The sequence below is a fragment of the Marmota marmota genome, unplaced genomic scaffold, assembly GCF_001458135.2.
Source record: "Marmota marmota marmota unplaced genomic scaffold, marMar, whole genome shotgun sequence".
Classification (NCBI taxonomy): domain Eukaryota; kingdom Metazoa; phylum Chordata; class Mammalia; order Rodentia; family Sciuridae; genus Marmota; species Marmota marmota.
Genome location: NW_026000102.1, coordinates 3749948 through 3769262, shown reverse-complemented (window position 1 = coordinate 3769262; position 19315 = coordinate 3749948). Strand labels below are relative to the sequence as shown.

The window sequence follows — 19315 nt, the reverse complement described above, 5'->3', positions numbered from 1 at the left end:
ATGAAGAAGCAACTTATCTTGGTAGGCAAATACACATTTATAAGAATGTCTAGATGAGGATCAATCCTTCACACCCGGACCCACTGGCTACTGTTAGGACTGGCTTTGCTCTGTAGTTTGGTATTATTTATGTACCTTCTGGAGTGTGCCCCTCAGACTGATGGAAATGCATCTCTTCCTGGTGTTGTCGGAGAAAATTATGGTAAAGAGTACTATCAAGCCCTCCTACAGGAGCAAGAAGAACATTATCAAACCAGGGCAACCAGTCTGAAACGCCAAATCGCCCAACTAAAACAAGAATTACAAGAAATGAGTGAGAAGATGAAATCATTACAAGAGAGAAAGAATATAGGGGCTAATGGCATAGGCTATCAAGGCAACAAAGAACAAGCACCTAGCGATCTTTTAGAATTTCTTCATTCCCAGATTGACAAAGCTGAAGTTAGCACAGGAGCCAAACTACCCAGTGAGTATGGGGTGATTCCTTTTGAAAGTTTTACTTTAATGAAAGTATTTTAGTTGGAAATGGGTCTCACTCGACATCTTGAAGAAAGACAAATGAGATGAATTGACAGACGTTATTGAAGCTGGCTTGGAGGTCATTAATAATCCTGATGAAGATGATGAACAGGAAGATGAGGAGGGTCCCCTGGGATAGAAACTTATATTTAATGAAAATGACTTCATAGAAGGTTATTGTCGCACTGAGAAAGATAAGGGAACACAGTATGAACTCTTTTTTAAGAAAGCAGACCTTATGGAATATATAGACATGTGACCCTCTTCCGCCCTTTTGGACCTCTCATGAAAGTGAAGAGTGAGATGATTGACATTACTAGATCAATTATTAATATCATTGTGCCACTTGCTGAAAGAACTGAAGCATTTGCACAGTTTATGCAGAACTTCAGGGATGTTTGTATTCATCAGGACAAGAGGATTCATCTCACGGTGGTGTATTTTGGTAAAGAAGGTCTCTCTAAAGTCAAGTCTATCCTAGAATCTGTTGCAAGATTGGCTTCTTCCACATGGTGAGGGATATGGCTGTTGGCGGCTCTGGGCTCACATCTTCTCGGCTTTGCCATCAGAGAGGAAAGAGCTTTCTCCCAGCTCTCGTTGAGGAAATCCCAGGAAAGGACATTTTGCCCACTCTTGAGCCAATCACATTGGCCAGGTGGGGTGGGGGTTTTGTGATTGACCCCACTTGAGCCTGGTCCCCACTCCTAGGACATTATGTGGTTGGGCCGGGAAGAGTGAAGGGTATTCTGTGATCAGTGTTTTACTTGGTACTAGGCATGTGGGGTGGCAATGGACAGTTTCCACAAAAGAAGGGAAAGATTTATATGACATAAGATAAGGAGAAGAATATGGACACCCAGAACACTTAGAGTCCAATCCATGCATTATTTGAGCTTTTACTTCCATCTCTCCATTACCCAAGCTATACTGTTGTAGGAGTAATCTTCCTCACATGTTCCTGTTTTTGATTCAACTGTATCCCTAGTGCAGTGGTTCTCTAGCTTTAGTGTCAGAGGCACCTGGAGGGCTTACTGAAACTCAGAGACTTGGTTCCACCCTTGGCCTCTGAGTCAGTGTCTGAGGTGGAACCTGAAAATTTGCATCTAATATGGTGCTAGGGAGTGCTGGTGCTGTGGGTTTGAGGGCCTCGGGGTGAGAACCACTGTCTTAGCAGAAAACCTTGCTGACTCCCCCCTTGTTTAGGATACTGACCAAGTTCTTTAACTTTGCATGATAGGTGTACCTCAATCTGAGCCTCCTCTCATTGTTCCCATGTTAGGGTCCCTTTGTTCCCATCTGATTTGTCTGACCTCCAAATGCTTTCTTTCTTACCTCTTTCACTTTTGAGAACAATTATTTGGAATGACCTGTACACTTACCAGTGACTTCAGGATTTTAACCCAGGCATAACTCAAGTTCTGCTTCTAATATCTTCTCTAACTACTCCATACATAAGCAATCTCTTCCCAGACCTGCTATTCATTTATTCATTCATTCATTTAGCAAATGCATATTGAACTCCTACTCTGTGAGGAGCACTGTGTGCATGGTAATGAACAAAACAAAATCCCTACTCTCATGGAGTCGGGAAGACACTCACACAAACATGTCTGGTGATACTAAGGAAAACAGCCAGGGAAGAGGATGGAAATTAAAGAGTGGGAGATTGGACTACTTCTGAAATGGTGTCTGGAAATATCCCCCTGATAAGGAGGCATTTATGCAGAGACCTAAAAGATATCAGAAAAGCTCTCTTTGTGTGTATCATCTATGCCCAGAATTTATTATTATTATCATCATCATCATCATCAAATATTATGGCTATTTTTCCATGTGTGTATTTCTTATCTTCCCAGTAGGTTTTTAAGATTTTAAGGGTCTATGGCCACTTGGTAACTGGAAATCTCATACCATACCACCATCATATTTCCTCATATGTGGGAAATTAGTGAATATCTGTCCCTGATGATGGGAAGCTGATGATTTCCTTTCCCTTGTGTGAATATAAAACCAACATAATAAAATATTTGAAGTATAAAAATAAATAAATAAATAAATCGTTTCACGAACATATTTTGCATAAGTTTTTTTCCTATTTAGAACTTAGTAAAGAAGTGTTTTCAGGGACATTTTTGGTGGCTTTGTTGTTGTTGGGTTTTGCTTCTCAGAACTGGGGATGAAACCCAAGGCCTCTCATGCAGGGCAAGCACTCTACCACTGAGCTGCACCCCCAGCTGAGAAGCATTTTTAAAAGTGTGTGAAGTGTACAGTTACTCAATGAGTGTAACGTGCTGCCTTTGTTGTGTCCTCGGTCCAGAGCAGTGCCTTTGCTGGGCTACCTCCCTCAGGATCTGACCGGAACCTCTGTGTTAGCATGCCTGCACCCTGAAGACCGGCCTCTGATGGTCACCATGCACCAGAAAGGTAGGACCTGCTCCTCTGCAGGGGGAGTTTTAACCACTGATTCGTCCAACTTTTCACTTCGTTTCTCTTTGGCCAGTAGCCTTTAACTAGATCGGCAACAGGTTGAGACCCTAAAGCAATTGTTCTCTATTTCAACACTTGAAAAAATTGACAGATGAACAACTTGAAAAGAGCACTTGTAATCAGTGTCTCTAAAGTCACTTTTGTCTTCTCATTTCACGTAGTCTTGAAGTATGCAGGCCATCCTCCCTTTGAACACTCACCCATTAGATTCTGTACTCAAAATGGAGATTACGTCATACTGGATTCCAGCTGGTCCAGCTTTGTGAACCCCTGGAGCCGGAAGGTTTCCTTCATCATTGGTCGGCATAAAGTTCGGACGTAAGTCAATCGGCTTTAATATTTTCTAAACATCTTTTTTACTAAATAATATTCTTTAGCCCACTGACTGCCCCTTGAAGCAGTTGGCACCTGAAGTAAATAATGTCAGACTTAGAGTGTCTTAAATGTCCATTGTTAAGTAAACTCTGGAATATTTGCTTGATGTATTATTATATTGGTCAATAAAAATTTTTGCAGAAATTACCTAACATGATACCTAGAATGTTTGACATGTTAGATGTAAAATGCAGCATACAAAGTTATCTACACCTGTCCTTCTAATTGTGTTTCCGACATAACAAACTGAAATAGGGAAAAGAAGATCAGAGGAAATAAAAAATTAATATGGGTTAGGTATGAGTAGAGGAACTAAGGATTTTTTTCCCTCTATTTGCTCCTTCTATATTTTAAAGATCTCCATAGCGTGTACAACTTCTTATGTCAGCCTTCTGTTGTCAAATTTTACCTTGTAGTATGTTTTTTGTTTCTGTTTTTAATTTCTTATTCTGATTTGTTATATATGACAGAATGTATTACAATTCATATCACACATAGAGCACAATATTTCATATCTCTCGTTGTATACAAATTATATTCACACCATTCGTGTCTTCATGTACTTAAGGTAATGATGTCCATCTTAGTCCACTGTCTTTGGTATCTGTTTTATTAAATCTTGATTTTTAAAAAATCGGATTCTTCACTCTTTCATTTCCTGCCAGCATGACTGACTCCTGTTCCTTGTCCATGCAATGACATCATGTGAATGGATCTGGAGCAACCTGGCTGCCTTTGTCCCTTGAATTTTTTAGTTGACCTGTAGGGTTTTTTGACCTGGCCATCAGTTTCTTTTTGATAGCATAGCTGGAGGTTTTGGGTGGTGGTAGTGGTGGGTGGTGTTTGCTTTTTTAAGGATAGAAAGCATATTTACCTCTGCTTGACATGCTGAAATCAAGAAGTTATGTTTTGTACTTTGGTATACAACTTTGTGTACGTAAGTGTAAAACTAGAATAGCTGGGTGCACGCCTGTAATCCCAGTGGCTTGGGAGGTTGAGGCAGGAGTATTTTAAATTCAACACCAGACTCAGTAACTTAGCAAGGCCCTAGGTAGCTTAGCAAGATCCTGTCTCAAAATAAAAAAATAAAAAAGCGCCCCTGGGCTCAATCCCTGGTACCAAAAAAACCAACCAGACCAAAACAAAAACCTGAGAACAGTAATCTACCAATAAAATGTATTTTATCAGATTTTTTATATGGCAGTGGAGATGGTTCGTATTCCCTTCATGATGAGAAATGTCTTGAGGTTTCCCTTACTGCTTTGTACTCTAGGGTTTGGCCTCTGCAGAGCAGGTTTAGAACCTCAGTGGGAGGAATGGGTTCCTCGATACTCTGAGATTGATTTGTGTTTAAAAATAATTTAAAAGTTTAAATAAGAAATAGAACTACCAAGTGAGTACTGTTTGTGCCGGTGAGAGGGAGACTTTTCTTCTCTCAGTAGGAAACCTATTGGGAAATGAAAATAAAATCAGGTAACTGCTCAGGGCAAATGTGGCGGAAACCCAGAGCAAATAAAATTTTTTTCCTAAAACATCCATCCAGGGGTTGTTGATGGGTCTGTGTCCCCTGCCCCCAGGCAGTGCCTGAGAGAAATCCTAGATTTTTTAGGTCACCCTTTGAGTATTTTGATAGAATATGTGTGGAATTACCTGATACATAATCAATCCTCAGACTGTTGTCAGCATTTTTAAAAAATACGCCACTGCTTACATCTCAAGACCCAAGATTATATGATGAAAAGAATGTAGAGTCTACAGGTATCAATTTTTCATAAAATAGAGTTGTTCATCATATTTACAAAACTATTTTCAATGCAGTATTCTTTCAAGTATTTAGGGCTTGCCTGCCCTGGTGAGGCACTATGCTAGACCCTGAGAGTGAGAAGGTAAACAAAATATTCTCTCGCCTTCATGGAACCCACATGTGTGTAAGGGGAGAGACAGTAAATAAAAATGGTGTTGTCAGTCCAGGCGCAGTGGCATGCACACTCTAATACCAGCTGATCAGGAGGCTGAGGCAGGAGGATCACAAGTCAAAGCCAGCCTGGGAAACTTGGTGAGACCCTGTGTCAGAAAAAAAAAAAAAAAACAAAGGCTCTGCCATACAAGTAGAATTTAAGGAAGTGTGACCATTGAAATGAGCAGGGGGCTGTGTTTAACAAGAGACCCACCCACATCTCTCTGGGCCCTTCCTGGAAGCTCTGTGGGCAGGGAGCTTAGGTCCTGAGACTTCTTATTTTACAGAAAAAACTCATATTCAGCACAATTTTCCTAGAGATTGTAACCAAAAGCTGGGTCCTTGTCCCCATGCCAATTCAATAACTAGGACATGGTTTTAGGAAAAAGAAGTTTTATTGCTTTGCTGGCAAAGGAGGAACACGGGGGACTCCTGTCCCAGAGGCCATGGTTCTCTCCATCAGGAGGAGCGCAGGGATTTTAAAGGAACTCCTCAAGGGTTACATTCCAGGAGAGCTCTGGTAGGGGTCCCAGGTGCCCACCCTGAAGGCATGTTAGGATTCACTTGTTAATTTGGAGATAGATATTCACTTCCTAGATCCTCCACTGGCTTCTTCTTCCTGTAGTGGATGTATTCCAGGACAGTTAACTAGAGGAAGAAAACACTGTCTCCCTAATCTTGTTTAAAAAAAAAAAAAATTCTTTAAAAAAAAATAAGCCTCAGGGGCTGGGATTGTGGTTCAGCAGTAGATCACTCAAGCGCTCGCCTAGCATGGGCAGGACCCGGTTCGATCCTCGGCACCACATAAAAATAAAGGCATTGTGTTGTGTCCATCTACACCTAAAAAAAAAAATTAAAAAAAAAAAAAAAGCCTCAGAGCATATATTCAGATTATATTAAGAATATAATCATATATTCAGATTTTCAAGCTCATAGTGCACAGAAAGATGGAACATGTTTTGAGTCATATAAACTTTTTTTTCTAGATAACTAATCATTTATATTAATTCTTGCAAAAGGTGAAGTGGCCACTGTTGTGAGGTCACTTAGAGAAGAAGCAGAAAGTGGAGAGTGAGGCCTGGCCCGCTTTCTTCCTGCTCACTCCCCTGCACACATCCGCCTGGTACTGCTCAGCCGCTTGGCCACCACCTGCAAGTTAATCAGCTGGATTGAAAATAGTCTTGTTGGGGCTGGAATTGTAGCTCAGTGGTAGAGCGCTTGCCTAGCATGTGTGAAGCACTGGGTTCAATCCTCAGCACCACATAATAAATAAATAAAATAAAGGTATTGTGCCCATATACAACTAAAAAAAAAAAAAAAAAAAAAAAAAAAAGAAAATAGTCTTGTAGAAATTTTCACAACTAAGAATATTTAAATCTCAGAGTATAAAATAGTCTATATTCTGTTTCCATTTCAGAAATTTACCCAAAAAACAAAATCTAAATACATGTGAAAGATTTTCAAGCTCATAGTGCACAGAAAGATGGAACATGTTTTGAGTCAGATGAACTTTTTTTCCAGATTACTAATCATTCATTTTAATTAATTCATTCTTGTAACACATGTTTTGTGGGCGTCTGCTGTGCACCAGAAACTGTTTTTGGTACAGAAGGTACAGGAGTGAAGAAAGACAAAACCCGGCCCCATGGAGCTTACATGGCAGTGGGAACAGACAGGGAACAGACTGGAGAGCAGTTAATTAGGTGAGGTGCAGCCTGTTGGGTTGTGAAGCAGGGCACAGCCTGCCCTGTGCAGTGCACTGTGCTGTGCTGAGAGGTGTTGATGAGTCGCTGTTTATCATCTAGGTGCTACTGGACACAGAGATGACTAGGGCTGTGCATGATGAGTGAATGGTCCCCAAATGTAGATTTATTGCTGACTACTCTTATGACACTGCCGATATCCTATGATTGTCTGATAATGAAAATAATGATTATTTTCAGTGCAGTATTCTTTCAAGTATTTAGGGCTTGCCTGCCCTGGTGAGGCACTATGCTAGACCCTGAGAGTGAGAAGGTAAACAAAATGCCGATATCCTATGATTGTCTGATAATAATTTCTGCCTTTGTGAGAGTGTTTTAGAGTTTTAGGTAACTAAACTTTATGTACAAGTGGTAAGAAATAGCAGACTGGTGTCCTAGGAAAACAAACACTGGCTCTGAGGTCGGACATGGATTCAGACCCTGGCTTTGCTGCTTCTTGGTTACGTAAATTGGGCATGTTCCCTGGACACTCAATTCCTCCCACTGTATGTGTGCATGCATGGGATGCTGGGAGCAAACCCAGGGCCTCACACACGCTGGGCAAGCTGAAGCTGTCTGCCTCTGATCTACAGCCCCTGACTCTCATCTCACTTTTAAAAGTCAGGAGTACCTCCTGCTTCATGGGATGCAGTGAATTAGTGTATTTAATTGGGTAGACCCCATTAGTCCTTGCTTTGCTGAGGTCCCAGGAGGTAGAGCCATACACGGTGGCAAAGGCATGGACCTTGGGGCTTAGACTCCAGTCCCCTCACCCATCCTTGCTTGCCCCTTACCAACTAGGTCACCTGGGAAGGTTGTAATTCCAGTGAATAATATTTACACTCGGAATAGTTCCTGGTACATCATAAGTGTTTTGAGATGGTGGTTCTTCTTATTGTATATAAAAACTAGTACAATTCTTGTCACAAAGCAGATCCTAAATGTGTTCATTTCGCCTCCTTTTTGTTATCTTTGTTGGCATGTCTGTTGTTCACTATACTCAGTAGTAGATTTTAAATCTGTAGAATTTGAGTATACACGGGACTGAAAGTAATTTGGTGACAGCCACACCTTCACCATGACTGCAAGTTAGACTCCTGTTGATAGATAGGTTAAGTGATTAGGGGCATCAAACATTAGTTGTTGTTTGGCAAACTTGGGTGTTAAAACTCCTAGAGGAACTTGCTGAGTTAATGTCAAATTTTGAAGCCAGACATTATTGAAGATGTTTTAGAAGCTAAGGAGGCTACTTGTCCAGAGCGGCAAATAAATTATTGCTTTGAACTCCATAGCCTTGGACAGCTTGACTGCATCTGGGAGTCTTTCCATGAGAAGGCGTAGAAAGACACACCCATTTGCAGGCAGCAGCTGTTAATGGGGCCAATTCCATGCCCACCCATTTGCAGGCAGCAGCTGTTAATGGGGCCAATTCCATGCCTGGCATGTAATTTTAGATGCCTGCCAGCCTGTACACCTGCTAGCCTGTACGTCTAGTGCACTAGACACCAGTGAGCCTGAACAGCCTAGAGGCGCCAGCTACCTGCAGGAGGGAGACTCACTGTGTAAGTGATAAGGCCCCTACTGTGCCAGTTTCCCTCTTCAAGAACCCTTCCTAAGAATGCATTCTTTTCCCCTATAAAATAAAGGTTGGTGGGCTTTCTCCCTTTGTTAGGCTCAGACCCATCAGGTACTCCTGACTTTTAAAAGTGAGATGAGAGTCAGGGGCTGTAGATCAGAGGCAGACACCTGTCAAGCCCCTGCTTTCATATATTTCTTGTCTCTTTTGTCTTTATTTCTTAATATTATGTTTTCAGCCTTTTATTTCCAGGCAGCCCACACCTCCGTACGGTTACTGATTTCCCTCCCCATGCAGGATGCGGTGGGAGCTACTCGTCACTGATTTTATTTATACATATGGCTGTGATTACAGAAAGATTAGTGCCTCAGAGAAACTTACGAAGCCTGTCAGTGCCTCATTTGTTTCTTGTATTTACTATACCTCTATGAAGAGAATTTTAGCTTCATATTTCCTGTATTTGGAGTCAAGAGTCAAGAGTTGCTTTATAAAAGCACAAACTTATTTTCGAGTAAAATTGTTAAAAATCACTCTGGACTTCATTGTAAATGGATTTAAAATTGCTTGATTCACCCTTTACTTGGCATTTTATAGGAGTCCACTAAATGAGGATGTTTTTGCTACAAGAATAAAAAAGATGAACAGTAATGAAAAAGACATAACAGAATTACAAGAACAAATTCATAAACTTCTGTTGCAGGTAAAGTGAAAGATATTAAAAACCAAACACAAAATTACATAATTGGGTTTCATGTTAGCATTCAATATTAATAAACTCACTTCCTGAACTGTAAGCAAAGAGAAATTTTTACCTCTACATAAATTTTTGTCTTTAGATTAAATTATGCTAACTTTTTTGCTCCTTATTTCATGTGAAATATAGGGAATCCTTTTGGAAAAACGCATTGTAAAACAGCCTACCGAGTCACAGCAGTTGGGCAACAACCTTTCTACCCGAGAGGCACCACCAGCATGTTCAACCTCTCGGTTTTGGCGTATTTTTTTTTTTTTTAAATAATCCCAACTTTAAAGGTGAAGGAAAGGGACAGTAAGTTTCAGTATCTGTAGTTATTAGAAGGTAAAAGCAGGAGAAATTGCCTGTTGAAAAGAAATACCAAAGATGGTTTCTACTAGTAAATAAAAATGAGTGTCACATAGATTAGCCCAGTGGTTTTCAAAATGTCTTTGATAAAATCTCTAGGATTTGTGAAGTGTCTGTGAAGTTCTCCAAAAAATGGTATATATTTAGTTTGTTCTGTTTATACTAAACTCAGCATAAATAAATAGAATTTATTTTCATGTTTTAAAAATTATTTATACTATGCATTTAAAACAATTGCTGTTCCAGAAATATCCACTTAGACTGGGAATCAAGACTTTGCCCTTGACAGTAAATGACAAAGGAGTGTCTTTCTTATCAGCATCCAGGTTAAAAACATCAGCCCCAAAATATCTAATTTAGGATGGGGGATTTCTGAAGTTAATTTTCTGATGATTTTAGAGAAACTCTCAGGTGCTTAATGCTACCATTTGCCATTTATATAGCCAGAGACTCTGAAATTAGGCTTCTTCTCTCTCAGCCTATTCACATGAGTACTTCCAGTGGCTATGGGAGCCTGGGAAGCAGTGGTTCGCAGGAGCACCAGGTCAGCGTGGACTCTTCCAGCGAGTCGAGTGGGCATTGCATGGAGGAAGTGCAGAAGGAGCCGGTGCGTGCAGATATGTTCCTGTGCAGGCGCTGGGTGGTCTGTCAGTACTGGGCCTGCACTTGATGACATCTTCGCCCTCAATTGATAAGAGACATTTCAATCCATTTTGATTTGAAAACCTGTAAAAAAAACAAAAAAACCAACTTTGGAAGATGATATTTGGATTAATTGTATGCTTTCTAAAAATTAGCATGCTGTAAACTGATGCATTTAAAGTCACATTGGCACCATGTACCATGGCCCGTGGGCAGTTGAGTTCAAGCCATGGCTTTTCTTGTTGTGTCTTCAGAGAACCAGAAGTGAACAGTGTTTTGTTTATGTATATTTTCATGTACATATTTATAATATTTGAAACCTGTCTTATCATTCTTTTCCTAAGATGACCTTGAAGCAGGTCTACGCCAGTGTGAACAAAATTAAGAATCTGGGTCAGCAGCTCTACATCGACTCAATGGCCAGGTCGTCAGTCAAGCCAGTGATGGGGACATGCCCAGAGCCCTCTGGTGGTGGTGAGTCAGAGTTCCTGAGGCCTTCCCGAGGGACTGAGCTCTCCTGCAGAGTGTTGCACGGGAGCCTGGAGTATGAAGCCCTGAGCCATGTGGCTGCTTTTCAGCTTTCTTAATTTGCCCAAATGACATTAGTAAAACAGCAATAATGGTGGCAACAGATACTATTCTGAAAGCTAAATGGTATTAAAATGTGGCTCTGATGTATTTTTATTGAAGAATTAACTTTTATGATAATACCTGCAAATTCAAGATTTTCCTATTTCCCTGTAAACCAAGAGTTGATTTTTGAATGAAAAACATTGTTTTTTTTCCTTAATACATGCTTACTTTTCTCAAGCATGAGGTAAGGACTACTTCAAAAGAATTGATCAATTGTATTAGTGGCATTATTTTGAAAAGTTAACCTAGTTACATTATATAGCAGAGGAAAGTACTCTGATATAGAAATCACGTCAGATTGACTTTTTAACTTAGCTAACTTTCCCTTCATTTTTTTCCCTGAATGTTAATGTAATTTTGGCAGTCATGATAGATTTTAGTCACCTCAGTGGTATAAATTGTCTCTATCATTGTCAGCTGTAGGCATTTTACATGGTGGGGGTGATACTCAGTCTTCCTAAAGCCAGTAATGAATGACAGTCCAATAGCTGTTTCTCAGGACCTGACAGCATGTATGCCATAAAAAAATCGCAGTGCTCTTCCTCATGTAAAGTCACGGTAGCCTGCCTTAGTTGTTTTGTGCTGCTGTGTCAGGATCTGAGACTGTGTTGGAGGTCAGGAAGGCTAGGAGCAAGGCGTGGCAAGCTCAGAGTCTAGTAAGAGCCCTGTCTCTGCTTTCAAGATGGATCCTTGAAGCCGCATGCAGTGGCACACACCTGTAATCCCAGTGGCTCAGGAGGCTGAGACAGGAGGATCACAAGTTCAAAGCCAGCCTCAGCAACTCAGTGAGGTGCTGAGCAACTCAGATTCTGTATCTAAATAAAATACAAAATAGGGCTGGGGATGAGAGTCAGTGGTCAAGTGCCCTGAGTTCAATCCCAGGTACCAAGAAAAAAAGAAAAAGATGTGTTCTGGAGTGCTGAGTCCTTCAGAGGGAGGAGCACTGTGTTCTACAGGGACTAAGCTGGCTCCCTCCAGCAGATCTCACAGCGTTGCCCAGGTGGCCTCAAACTCCCAGGCTCAATGATTGTCCTGCCTGAGCCTCCCAAGTTCTGGGACTCTGGGAGCAGAGCACACCGCGTCTAGCCCCTGTGTAGTCATTAATGACAGTCCTAGAGCCCTCATGATTTAATTGCACCAAAGCCCCACCTCTGATAGTACCACATTGGGGTTTGAATGCCAACCTACAAATCCCGAAGGGTCACTTGCCTTCAGACCATGAAGAGCTCACAGGGTTCTCCCCAGACCTAACAAGGCCTGCCTGTCAGTTTCCCTTCTCACCTTGGCGGAAAGCATAAGAAATGAATAGCAACTTTTTTTTTTTTTTTTTTGTCTTTAGAAAGCACCAGATTCCCTTTCACACTCCTATTTAAGATAAACCAGGATTTAAACTTAAGAAGAAGAAAAAAGAATTTATCTTAAGTTTCATTCTTGCTATATATCATTTCATGTGTCTTTAAGACCTTTGGGGACGTCTTAAAGTTAACATTTCTAAACGTTTTCTTCATTGTCTGGTCCAGTCTGTCCTGCTCCCTGCTGCCTTGACCTAGGATCTCATTATTAGTGTCACAGTTTTGTATCCTGACTTCCGTATTTCATCTCATTTCCAAGCAGCTTCCTGTCTCACCTCCCGCACTGTCCAGTTTCTTATTACTGTATTGGTCTGGTGACCCCATCAGAACTCTCAAACACTGTAGACAGGCAGACCACAGCTTTTCATCATTTACATGCCGTCACATAAGTGACAGGCAGTCTCTCTGCTCACCTGCCGCTTTGGAAACAAATGTTCCTGCTCTTAGACATTTCACTGACAGCACATGCAGATGTGACTATGGGGGAGGGCGGCCTGTCCCCATTTGGTGTAGCTTTGGAGAACAAATGCCTTTTAAAGATCCTGGCTTTTATTAACATTCTAAGATCCACTGGTTTAAAGAGCTGTAAAAACCTTTCATGGGGCTGGTGTTGTGGCTCAGCGGTAGAGTACTTGCCTAGCACGTGTGAGGCCCTGAGTTCGATCCTCAGCACCACATACAAATAAAGATGTTGTGTCCGCAGAAAACCAAAAAATAAATATTAAAAAAAAAATTCTCTCTTTAAAAAAAAAAAAAAAAAAAAAAACCAAAAACCTTTCATTGCTGTTTATTTGAGAGATACCAGGATGTGATTCAAGAATGTTGCAATTTAAATGTTAGAACTTGAATAGAGGACTACACCAACAAGAAGGAAGGTGTGCAGTGACCCTGGTACATGTTCTCTATAGTGTGCCAGGAGCAAAAAGAACTCAAGTTTTGAGTTTATACTTTTATGTTTCTTACAAGGGCAAATAATGCTTTAAAATAGAATGAGAAATGAGATTTTAAAAGTCCAAATGGGGGAGGGGGGCAACTTTGTCAGCCACGCACACAGATGTCAACTGCCAGAGGCCTGATTGGTTCTGCGTGTCTGACTTGGAGCAGTGCCTGAGTGAGAGCAGGGGGCCCACAGGTGAAGCTGCCTAGGAGGGGCTTCCAGGCTCTGCTCAGGGTTGTGGGAACAGATTCAGCACTCCAAACTCACTATGGAAGACAGACAGCAAGTTCATGACCTTGACCCCATCAGAGTGCTGGTGTGCCAAGGTTACAGGACAGTCAGCATACCTAAAATCTAAGGCGAGACTTGTGCTTTCAGGGAGGAGTGAGGTGCAGGTGCTAGATTGGGTGCACTGGCTTCCAGCAGCTTGCTGGAGGTGGACCTTCCTGAGGCATGAGCAAAGGGAAGACCAAAAGCTGGAAGTGGAACACATGTAGAAAAGACAAAGCAAAGCAAAAACCTTGCAAACCAGCTGTCCCTGGAAGCATAAAGTGTAGTTAGCATGATCTGAATATGGATTTATATCCATAAAACCATAACAACAACAAACACGAATCTAGTCTAAAATTTAATAGGGTTAATTCAGAGATAGGACTTTCAGAAGGAAAGGCCCAGTCTATACTGTCCTATACAGGTACTCAGTGTTCAGCAAAAACGTATGAAGCTGTTGAAAAGCAAGAATAAAAAAAATCCTCCCAAGAGATAAAGCAGTCACCAGAACAAGGCTCAGCCTGTGGCTCTGAAGTGCACCTGACAGGTCATAAAATAATCCCAGCACTAACCCAAGGCTGGAGGCCACAGGGGCCAGTGTGCAAGCCCAGCATCAGGGTGGGACGGACATCAGGACCACCTGAGACACTGCACACCCTAGTGCCTGTTTTCCTACTGGCTTGTCCCGCAACTTAAAAAATATCAAGTAAAGTGACTGAGTTAAAAGGGAATGAAGTTAAGTTTTGCATACTTTGGGGAAGAGTGCCAGAGATGAAGAAGGCCTTTCACCCGCACATCAGGGGAAGAATCAATAAACTCCAAGACAGCTGACTTCAGAAGTTACTTAAACTGACACAGAAACAGAAAACAGCATCCTAAGGATCTGGGAACAATGTCAAACTAACATATGTTCAGTTGGAATTTCAGAAGAAAAAATGGTCAAGAATTTTCCATGGATACAAAATATACTGAGTAAGATAAAATTAAAAAAAAAAATTAACTTGGGCATTTTATAGTGAGACTGCTAAGAATAAAACTAAAGAGTACGTATTGAAAATAGCCAGAATAAAAAGAATGAAAATCACATATAGACCCAAAGAAAAGAATTACAGTAGACATTCCTCCAGAAACCAAGCACACTAGAAAGACAATAGAGTGACATCTTCAAAGGAAAAAGCTGCCCACACAGAATTCTATATGGAGTGAAAAATCTCTTCCAGCTATGAAAACAACATAATGATCTTCTCAAACAATAATTGTAGGAATTTATGTGCTAGCAGACTCATTCTGTAGGAAATGCTAAAGGAATTTCTTAAGGTAGAAGGAATAGGATACAAGACCCCCACCCCAAAACATACAACAACAAACTTGGGTCTACACCAAGAAGTGAAGGGCACTGAAAACAGAATAAAAGAAGACAAACTTTATTTTTAATTGCACTAAAAGATAACTGACTAAAGCAAAAATCATTCTGCACTTACAGCATATATAAAAGTGACATATATGACAGTAATACCACAAAGATGGGGAGGGTTAGGACAACACTGTTGCAGGATTTGTATACCTGAAATAGTATTGTTTGAAGATAGATATTGGGTATTTAAGGATTGATATATTAGAAACTTTGTGATAACAATTTAAAATATTTTTAAGCAAATATAAATAATAAGTCAGGGGCTGGGGTTGTGGCTCAGTGATAGAGTGCTTGCCTAGTACATGCGAGGCCCTAAGTTCAATCCTCAGCACCACATAAAAATAAGTAAAGATATTGTGTCCAACTACAACTAAAAAATGTATATGAAAAAAATAAATCAATAGAAGAAATAAAATGAAATTTAAGAAACAACCCAAAATGAGGGGCTAGGGTGGTGGCTCAGCGGTAGAGTGCTCGCCTCGCACGTATGAGACCCTGGGTTCGATCGTCAGCACCACATACAAAAGTAAACAAGTGAAATAAAGTTGTGTCCAACTACAACTAAAAAACAAAAAAAGAAACAACCTAAAATGAGACAAAAAAAAAAGGAGGAAAGAAACAAAACCCAGCAGAATACATAGAAAACATGAGCAAGATGGTACACTTTAACCCAACAACTTCAGTAGTCACATTCAATATGATCTCAGAATACCAGTTAAAAGTCCTATCAGGTAAAAGGATCTTGTTGCATGTTACCTGTTGGAACGCACTTGAAAGCTGGGTGCAGTGATGCGTGCCTGTAATCTGGGCAACTCTGGAGGCTGAGGCAGTAGGATCACAAGTCTGAGTCCAGGCTGGGCAACTTACTGAGACCTTGTCTCGAAATAGAAAGGCCTGGGAATGTGGCTCAGTGGTAGAGCATCCCTAAGAAAGAACCCATGTTGAAAATAAAAATATAAGGTAAAAACAAAAGGTTAGAAAAGACGTCATGCTAATGTAAAAAGAGAAAAAAAGAAAAACAGTTTGGAAAGCTACATAAATATCATACAAAGTAAAGGTGGGAGAAAAATTTTTTTTCCAGGGTTACAGAAAGAGATTGCATGACGATAAAGGGTTTATTGTCCAAGAATGCGGAATAGTCCATACGCACATGTTTACACACCTAATGAGAGAACTGCAAGACACATGAAGCAAAACCAGTGATAGCTGGGGGCTTGAACACCCTGCTCTGAGATAGAGGAGGAAGACAGAAAACAGGTGAAGACGGAAAGGATCTGAGTGACACCTCAGGACTGAACTAATTCACTGTGCAGCAGCAACATAAATCGTTTATTTTTCTCAAGGATATGTGGAACATTCACCAAGATAAACCATATTCTGGGTCCTAATAAAAACTTAACAATTTTTAAAAAACAGAAATTGGGCTGGGGTGGTGGCTCAGCAGTAGAGCGCTCACCTAGCACGTGCAAGGCCCTGGGTTCAATCCTCAGCACCACATAAAAATAAATAAAATAAAGGTATTGGGTCCAACTACAACTTTTAAAAAATTAAAAAAAAAACCCAGAAATAATCCTAAGTATGTTCTCTGACCATCATGGATTAAACTAGAAATCAGTAATGAAGATACCTAGAAAATCCCCCAAAAATTAGAAATTAAGTAATAGACTTCTCTCTGACCCAAAGACAACATAAAATATGTGGGATCTACTTAAACCAATGCTTAATGGATATTTACAGCATTAAATATTTATATGGAGAAAAGAAGAATGATCTCAACTCAGTAACCAACCTTCTCCTTAAGAAATGAGAAAAAGAACAAATTAAATCCGAAATAAGAAAGAAGGAAAGAAATAAAGACCATCTAGATATCAGTGGAATTGGAAACAGAAAAAGAGAAAAAAAAAAAGCAAATGAAAGTAGTAAATTTTTAGCTTAAAGAATGAAAGAAGGGAAGTCCATACACATTGGGTTTTATCAGAATTGAGAACTCATTTTTTGAAAGATACTGATAAGAAAATGAAGAGATAAAATATTTTCAAATTATATATACAATATAGGACTAGTATCTGGAATACATAAATAACTCTTAAAACTCAACAACAATAAAAAGATGAACAACAATTTAAAAATAGTAAAGAGCCAAGCGAGATGGTCCACGCCTGTAAATCCAGTGGCTCAGGAGGCTGAGGCAGGAAAACTGCAAGTTCAAAGCCAGCCTCAGCAACTTAGGCCTAAAGCAACTTAGCAAGACCCTGTCTCAAAAAATAAAACGGGCAGGGGATGTCTCCGTGGTTAAGTGCCCATTGGTTCAATTCCCAGTACCCCCACCATCACCAAAAAAAAAATAGTCAAGAGATCTGAACAGTTTTCCAAAACACATAGACAGCAAATTGCATATGAAGAATTCACAACCTCATTAGTCATTAGACAAAAAGAAAATAAAACTATGTGAGCTCCTACCACAAACCTATTAGAATGGATCAATTAAATTGAGAAAATCTGACAGTGTTAAGTGTTGGCAAGGATGCAGAATAATCAGAACACATATGACTGGGCAAAATGCAAAATTATACAGCCACTTGGAAGAAGTTTGACACTTTTCTATGAAATTAAGCATGTTCTTACCATATAACCTGGCAATTCCATTTTAATTCTTGACCCAAATGAAGTAACCTAAGTTCACACAAAAAACCTGTACAGGGATATTTACCACACTGGACGCAACCCACTTGTCATTCAATAAATGAATGAATGACTAGTACATCCACATGATGGAATATTACTCTGCAGTGAAGAGGAATGGACCTGATGTAGGCAGAAGTGTAGATGAATCCTGACTACATTTTGCTGAGTAAAAGAAGGCAGAGCCAAAAGGTTATATATTGTGCAGTTCTTTTCTGGAATGCTCTAGTTATTTGCATAGGGAGTATGTTCCAAGACTCCCGGTGGATGTCGGAAACCACTGATTGGTACTGACCCCATGTAGTATACACTATGTTTTCCCCATATGTGCGTACACATAAGTTTAATTTATAAATTGGGCAGAGTAAGAGATTAACAACAATAATTAAATATGTATAATATGTTAGAATAAAAATTATATGAATGTCCTTTCTTGTGATGATGTGCGATGATAGTGTCTAAGTGAGCAGATGAAGTGAGGTGAATGACGTAGGCATTGTGACATAGTGTCAGTCTACTACTTACCTTCCCAATAGAACTCAGAAAGAGGATCATCTGCTTCTGGTGTCCTGGATCTCTGAGCCCTGACGATGTCAAATGGGTAGCATATTCAGTGTGGATACACCAGACAAAGTTGTAAATCACGTCCCAGGTGGAATGGAGCATCACGATCCTCAGAATAGTGCACAATTCACTGCTTGAGAATCATTTATTTCTGGAACTTTCTCAGTTCCTGGAAACTGCGGTTGACTTTGGGAACTGAGATCACAGAAATTGAGACTGCAGATGAGGGCGGATACGTACTAAGGTTGGGTGGGGAAGGATTTAGCTCCAAAGGGGCAGCTAGGAGAGTTCTAAATGATAGGAGTATTCTGTTGGTTACTGTGGCAACTGAGGCACGGCTCCATATCAGTTGGTGAAGACCCATTGAGGCCCCACCCCAGAATGTAGGGAGAACCTAACCTGGTAGGCCAGCTGTGACAAACGAATCGGTGTTTCAATTGAATGGTGTAAGCATGCAGAAGGAGATAGGGAAGAAAGGAGCTGGGTAGCTTTTGAAAACAACATTTTCAGTGGATACTCTAGAGCTAAACACAAAATGCTGACATGCACCAACACTGGACTTCAGATGGTTTATTTCTTTCTCATTAGAGCAATTCTTTTTTGGAGGGAGAGGTATTGGGGATTGAACTCATTCACCACTGAGCCACATCCTCATCCCTATTTATATTTTTTTACTTTGAGAAAGGGCCTCACTAAGTGCTTTAGGGTCTCGCTAAGTTGCTGAGGCTGGCTTTGGACTTGAAATCCTCTTGCCTCAGTATCCTGAGCTGCTAGGATTATAGGTGTGTGCCACTGTGCTTGGCTACCAGTGCAATTCTGAAGCTGATTTATATGTAAACTGGGGTTGAACAAATTGGTGAATGTGATACAAATAAGGATAACGATACTCCTCACTATCATAGAAGTTTCAGATAATTGGAAAAGGAGTGCTAGAATGAACTCTGTGATCATGTTGGCTTAGAGATAAAGACATTAGGAGGAACTTGGGCATTTTTGTCTAATGGATGGATGGACATACATACAGATGGACAGACAAGGGTCGGTATACGAACATACTTACCAG

General features: G+C 40.4%; 1 protein-coding gene across 22 annotated transcripts in view; it reads left to right on the top strand.

Annotated features, from left to right (window-relative positions):
• Per3 (period circadian regulator 3) overlaps positions 1-19315 on the top strand; it is a 70233-nt gene that overhangs the window by 15335 nt on the left and 35583 nt on the right. For all 22 annotated transcript variants that reach the window (XM_048783695.1, XM_048783693.1, XM_048783684.1 and 19 more), the window contains 5 exons: positions 2837-2943; positions 3168-3324; positions 9251-9356; positions 10237-10365; positions 10745-10874. In XM_048783695.1, coding sequence (XP_048639652.1) covers positions 2837-2943; positions 3168-3324; positions 9251-9356; positions 10237-10365; positions 10745-10874 — 629 coding nt within the window. The remainder of the gene's footprint in view (positions 1-2836; positions 2944-3167; positions 3325-9250; positions 9357-10236; positions 10366-10744; positions 10875-19315) is intronic.